Raw genomic sequence first — 6,622 nt, 5'->3', positions numbered from 1 at the left:
GCATCCTAGTGCCTTCAAAATTTAGCTCTGCTTCTGCTGCACTAGAGCTACATGATGTGACAAGTAAGCCTTCCACTAGCTTTCTGGAGGGGTTAAAATCAACAGTGAAACAAATACATGGTTTCTGGTACTTGTGAATAATATTTCATTTGGATCTTGATGTGAAAGCAGAATACAGTAAATTTCAAGTGACAGAAACAAATTAGTTCAATTTCTCAGGTCTCAAACCTCATCATCTTTCACGAAACACCTCTGACAGCTGTAGTTGCAGCTTGTATCTAGGGGAAAAAATACAAGTTGGAGTGTATATGAAGTCCTTTCAGCTTTTCTGAGACTGGGAACCAGGACCAGATAATCTAGGAGAAATGGGGTTTAGGAGTGGCCAAACCATGAGCATCTTACAGGATCCCTTCCCCAGGCATGTACTGCAGACTGAGATCACTTCCCTGCCTTTTCTGGCGACCAATGCTGCCTAAACTGTGGTTGAACTCTGCTTTCTAACATGACTAGGAAGGTGCACAACCTTAGTGCTTGAGGCACAGTTGAGAGAAGACGTGGGTGACATTAGGCTTCTGGGGGTGGAGGAGCTCGTTCTGAGCTGGAACTTCATTTGGTGGCTCTAAACCAAACTTCAGTAAGTCAAGCACCATCAGCAATGATCTGGGGGCCCTGGCACAAACTGTGTGGATGTGTTTGGTACACAGAAATGTAGAGGCATTGTGCCGGGACAGGCATGTGAGATAGAGATGAGGTCATGAGCAGGGATTATCTCATGTTTCTAATACCAGTAGAAGGAGGAGTAGCTGCTTTTTATGAGCTAAATTCTCCATAGACCCCGCTGAAATGTAGTTTCAGAGCACCATGCTCTGAGACCATAATCACTGGTGATGCACTGACTACCATACCGTTTCTCTGGGGCTATGGCCATGTGTGTCTAGGGTGTGCAATGGCAGAAGGCATGCTATGAACTGCTGGGCTGTGAAAGTTTCTTGCCTACCATTGGGGCATTGCAGGGGTATAAGACATGAAGGTCCTGGGAGAGGGCAGGGCTGGAGCAGAACTCAGCTAGTCAACATAGGATGATGTTAGGAATATTTAAAGCTACCACCCTTTGTTCAAGATAGCTTGGCTCTATGCTCCAGGCCTGTGCTACTGTAATAATTAAATTAAGCTGTATTTTCCACCTTACTGACGGTAGGGATCAAAATCTGCGTGTTATTTACTTAAAGCTTAATCAGTCACTTAGGGTTGCTTTTTTTTTTTTAATTTGTTTCTTTCTTTTATCTAATTCAAGAGTATATGTTTCCTTCATATTCAACATAATACCTATATGCTCCAAACTAAGCAGCTCTGCAAATGCCAGTGTGGTCAGGGCCTCAATAAGTATATGCTACTTCTTTCTCCATAGCAAAACTGATCCCAGAAGATCCATCTCTTTAAAACTTGGGCAATACATGTTCCCAGTGCTACTTATACAAAGGAGTCATAATGTGAATGCAGAGTCTTGGTGCTTTTCCTTAAATACAACGAATGTGATCTCAGTTATACAAATTTATACATGTTAAAAAAAAAAAAAAGCAATGCATATGTTCTGCTTATATGAACAAAAGCTCTTAAAGATACTGCCTACACCGCACAAGCTTCTGGAAGGCTTTTTTGAAATCTTCATTAAAGATTGTATAGATTAGAGGGTTAATAAGGGAATTAATGTATCCCAGCCATGCTAGGAAGTTAGACATGTCTTCTGAAATGTGACATCTTTCGCAGGTGTTCACAACTACTTCTTTTACAAAAAAAGGGAGCCAGCAAATCACAAATGCCCCCAAGATCAGACCCAGAGTAGTTGCTGCCTTTCGCTCTCTTGTGCTAGAGATTCTCTGTTTTTTCCAAGACTTCTCATGCTTAGATTCAGATCTGGGGCTTCGTATGCTGACGTTGATTTTATCACAGTCCACCAGTGGATCTGATGTCTTCTCCATTGTGCTGGGCATTGAAGCCAATTTGGTGCTTCTCTCACTTGTGTCCAAAAGGACTTGTCCATTTACCTCCTCCCTGACAATCCGGCTGACACTTCTTCTGTGAAATGTCTTTGCTGCTTTGTATATCTTGTAATAAAGGATCAAAATCAAGGCCAGGGGGATATAGAAGGCCCCAAATGTAGAGTAAATGGTGGAAACAATGTGGTCATGTTTGATGATGCATTCATCGTCCCTGCTGGTTGTCTGGTGCCGCCAAAACAAAGGCGGCATGGAGATAAAAATTGATATGATCCATACCACTGCAATCATGATACCAGCATGCTTTGGTGTCCTTTTCCTAGCATATTCCACAGCATCTGTGATTGCTCTGTAACGATCCAAAGCAATGGCAGAGAGATGCAAGATGGAACACGTGCAGCATGTAATGTCCACACTCAGCCAAATATCACACACTACTTGCCCCATGATCCAAGTCTCCTTTACAATGTAGACGATGCTGAAGGGCATCACTAGGACTGCCACAAGGAAATCAGTCACTGCAAGAGAGCAGATCAAATAGTTGGCTGGATGGTGGAGTTTTCTTGTCACAATTATTGCAGTCATCACCAGAGAATTGATGGCCGTTGTCATTAGTGCAAGCACAGACAGGGTAATGGAAATGAGAATCTTGGATGTCACCCATCTGAATAGTTCTTCTGATGTACTGTTTTGTTCTGTTGAGTTTATTAAATCCATGTTCCTTTTTAAAAGTGGTCTTTACCAGTAGATGTTACCTGTTGGAAAAGTAAAAAAACATGCATTTTCAGTTTGCAAAGAATCTTCATTTTGTCATCTTAAAAGATTATAGGCTCCAAGCTTACAGGAAACTCAAACTCACTGTTAGAAATGATTCTGGCTCCATATAGAGATTTTCTTGGCTATTACTATATGAGATGCTGTGCCACCTCTTTCTACTTGGTCACGCTAAAATGAAGGTCATATTTGCAAGACAGGGGAGAGAAGCATGCAATGGTGCCTCAGATGGTACTGCTCTGCAGGGTGATGCAGATCGCTGCAGGGGATATCCACCTCTTTCCCTAAAGCAAGGCAGTGACATCAGTGCAGGCCCCAGGGTGCAGAGCTAAGCCTTCCGCAAAGTGCTTGCTCCAAATGAATTGTAGTGGGTTTAAAGTGAAGCTGATTAAACATGGGCAATCTCATCCTAAGGTAAGTGCTAAAGTTGCTTCTAGGCTATTGCTGTCTGCTCTGCTGAGCAATGTAAATACTATTGAAAACCTTAATTCACAAGAAGCTAGTGAAATCCTTCTCTTTACATAAACTCCTTTTCTCCTATCAGTATGTGACTCCTTGCTTGTGTAGAGAAGCATGGATTCTTTCACTTGGGTCGTAGTTTTCAGGAGAAAACAGAAAAGCGAAAAATTGCAGTACAGGTAGAAAATGTGTTGAAAATTTTTATCATTTCATGCAACAGCAAAAAGCTGAATATGTCTTCAAGCTTCAAATGGCTGATTTATTGTCTAACTGAAATGTAAATAGATTCAGCTCGTGAGAACGTCATTACTTTTCCTCAGGTTTTGCTTTTCTGTGGCTGCTGCCATAGTAAACCGCCCATAACTTGAATGCTGGTTGTTCCTCTAGTGGCTGTCTCTATGGAAACGGTACAACCCCTGGTATGGCTCTGCAGGAAGTAGAAGGCAGGGAAATACTGATAAAATGAACTCTTGGTTATGTTCTGGCAAACAAGTGCTGTTTCACCCTACATTCTTATACAAAAAGAGTTTCTGAGCACTCTGTGGTAGTAACTGAAGTAGGAGTTTCTAACTTTAATTTTAGACTAGAACTTGTAACTCACAGGAAGAGGATCAGGTTGGGTTTCATCCTCTTGTGAGTTTTGATGCACAATTTCCTGTGTGTGGAAGCTCTACTGGATTAAACCCTTGGTGAGGTTTCTCTCCTCTGTACAGTTCTGGATTGTAGTGAGTGAATTGTGCTTGTGTTGCACTGGGTGCTACAAGCAGAGAAACACATTAAATATGGTTTGTTTTTATTTTTTCCCAGGAAAAATTAGGCCTCATTAACATAACTAAAGCCCTTGGTATTGTGCTGAAATGGCTTAAAAAAATCTCATATACTGTATATAACCTTTAGTCCCTTGGACCAATTTTGTTTGATATTCTAACCAGGGCAGTGCTTAATGTGCTACTGGGCTACTCACAGAGGTTTTTGTCATTGCTTGACCTCAACATTTAATAGTATGGAAGGACAAGGAGAGGAAATGTATTTTATTTTGTGTCATGTACGAACACTGAGCAGAATTTTGTCCTGTACACAAGCTGATTATAGTGTGCGCGTGCTCCCTTTCTCTTTCCATGCCTCTCTCTCTGAATTTGAAGTACACTTCACACAAACAAAAATATATCTTTTGTCACGTCAGTGTCACCTTACAGCCTTCTGAATCCACAGTAATTACCAGGTTGCAGATATTTTTGTCCGTAGATAGCTGCCTTGCAGTGAAGGAATAGGCAGATATAGTATTATCTAATGAATGTTCAACCTCTGCTAAAACAAAAACCAACATCTCTGTCAATGAAAAAAGGTTTCTTGGGAAAAACTAAGTCTTCTGTTGATATCCGGCAGTTGATCATATTTCAGAGCAGTTACTCGTTACCATTAATTACCTTTTAAATTTCTGGCTCTTTAAATATTAGTTCTTAATTGCAAGCAAGTAAAAACAATTTAGATACAATGAAAGCTGATTAATAGTTTTTGAAAGATTATTCAATCTGAGAATACAGAGTAAGGAAAATGGCGTGTTCACAGAACCAGTGTGTAGGAATAAGTAGGTTTCCTCAGCAGTGCAAAGATTTAGAGACTTTTTGTAAGTGCAGTTACACCAGTGTTCTTACTGGCCATACAGTTCTCTCTGTCATTTTCAGATTGTCATCTAGTATGTTCTGATTTCATTCAGACTGACAACATGGACCATCAACAGTATTGAAGTCTGCCACCTCAAGAACTCATTGCCTGTGTTATATAGATAATGTTATATAGATACAGGCTGGAGTCTTTTGTTTACAGGATGTAACCTGTTCTTTAATGGTAGCCATCTGAAAGTATACCCCTTTTCCTATGTGGAATGTTAGGACCTTTGGAATCCCTTTAGCAGCTGCCAAGGGCATTTGCTGTGGGCAGATCATGAAGCACGGCTCCGTGGGACTGAGCATGTTCTGTATCTGAAATGTACTGGAGGTGGAGGAATAACTCATAAGATGTTTAGGTTTTGCAGCTCAAGTATCTGTTAACTGAAGTTATTTATCGCAGAAGGTCACAACAGACCTATTTCTAGAAACACATACCATAAATTACTGCTAAATTACAGATAAATCAATTGAGCTAATAACAACAGAAGATAATACAGAATTCTGCCTGCCAAGTACCCTTTCAGGAGAAGCCTGGGCAAACAGATAGGCTTTGCAGCATGCTCTGAATATTAATATAGCACATGAAGGAAACAAATTTCAGAATCCTGGAGAATGGGTGCTTCCAGCTTAGAAATGTGCAAATTCATTTATTGCCTGAACACTGAGACTCTGATTTGTTACAGAATGGTTAAACAAACAAACAAACAAAAAAACCAACAAAAAACAAGTCAGTTTCTGTGCCTTGAAGGCAAGGCACAGAAGTTGCGTAGTAAGCCTGAACTGGATGCTTTTCTTATCCACATTACCAATCTAAAAGTCCTTGTGTTGGTAAAATGATACACTGCAGTATGTTTTCTGTCAGGCACTATGAAGATGCTTTTATTTTCTGGAGAGCTATTAAAGTTCTTTCTGCCAACAAAAATAGTTCCAAACGGTAAAAATGACAAACTCTGACAGGCTTAGCCCAGAATGTTACCATCTCAGATGTCTCCACTGCCATGTTATTGCGCTTGGAGCAAAATGGATGGGAGGAAGGTTCTACTTCCTCTGAAGCAGCTGAAATGCAAAATCATAAGGATTGCTCACGCTACCAGAGAAGGAGAATTTGCCTTGTGATGCTGGGAACTGTTAGAGAGTTGTGAGAAGCAGTGTGAAGGTGGTAACCTCTGGCAAAGGGGCAGAGTGAAGTGCAGAAATAGCTTCTGTCCTCACCTCCCTGCTGCAATCAACTCACCTTCATATTTCCTACTGAGGCCACATGAATTGCAGCATGCTGGCTGTGATTCCTTTGGCACATCTCCCTGCAGAAGGCTGTGGTCTTTCCTGTGCTACCCCACCAGCATTACCAGGTGCTCCGTGTTTTCCAGCCTGCAAAACACCAGATACTTTAATCCTGATTGTGATAAGCCCAGATAACAGGGAATCAGGGTAGTTCTGTTTCAGAGGCGGTTCCTGTAGAGGTACCACCAGAGCTGACTTTCAGCTCCACCTGGTAGCTGAGCAGAGTGCTCAGAAAAACCTGCATGGGAAGTGGGGTTGCTACATGGTGTGTGGGGGGGTTAGTCTGTGATGCTCTCCTCTCTGCGTTTACCGTGTTCTTTGCTTGTATCTGTTGGATTGCATTGTACTCCACTGCTGCTTGTCAACCCTGCTCGTGGGATACATTCCTTACTTATCATGTAGCAACCACTGCATTTACTTATATAGAAGAATGATGTTCAG

At 41.4% G+C, this 6,622-nt stretch overlaps 1 protein-coding gene across 1 annotated transcript; it reads right to left on the bottom strand.

The window, feature by feature from the left end:
• Positions 1–1,542: 1,542 nt before the first annotated feature.
• On the bottom strand, positions 1,543–6,223 carry HTR1F (5-hydroxytryptamine receptor 1F). The gene is made up of 2 exons (XM_065744096.1): positions 6,135–6,223; positions 1,543–2,752 (listed from the first exon to the last, which is right to left on the bottom strand). Exon 2 carries the CDS (start codon positions 2,712–2,714, stop codon positions 1,614–1,616), a length of 1,101 nt encoding a protein of 366 aa, XP_065600168.1. The 5' UTR covers positions 2,715–2,752; positions 6,135–6,223; the 3' UTR covers positions 1,543–1,613.
• Positions 6,224–6,622: the final 399 nt, after the last annotated feature.

The sequence above is a fragment of the Cyrtonyx montezumae genome, unplaced genomic scaffold (assembly GCF_038088225.1).
Source record: "Cyrtonyx montezumae isolate F1298 unplaced genomic scaffold, pur_monq_1.0 scaffold_3, whole genome shotgun sequence".
Classification (NCBI taxonomy): domain Eukaryota; kingdom Metazoa; phylum Chordata; class Aves; order Galliformes; family Odontophoridae; genus Cyrtonyx; species Cyrtonyx montezumae.
This window is presented reverse-complemented; position numbering and strand designations above follow the sequence as displayed.

Bases quoted from the DNA above. Each gene is read 5' to 3' on its own strand.
- HTR1F (XM_065744096.1), bottom strand. From the start codon at position 2,714: ATGGATTTAATAAACTCAACAGAACAAAACAGTACATCAGAAGAACTA.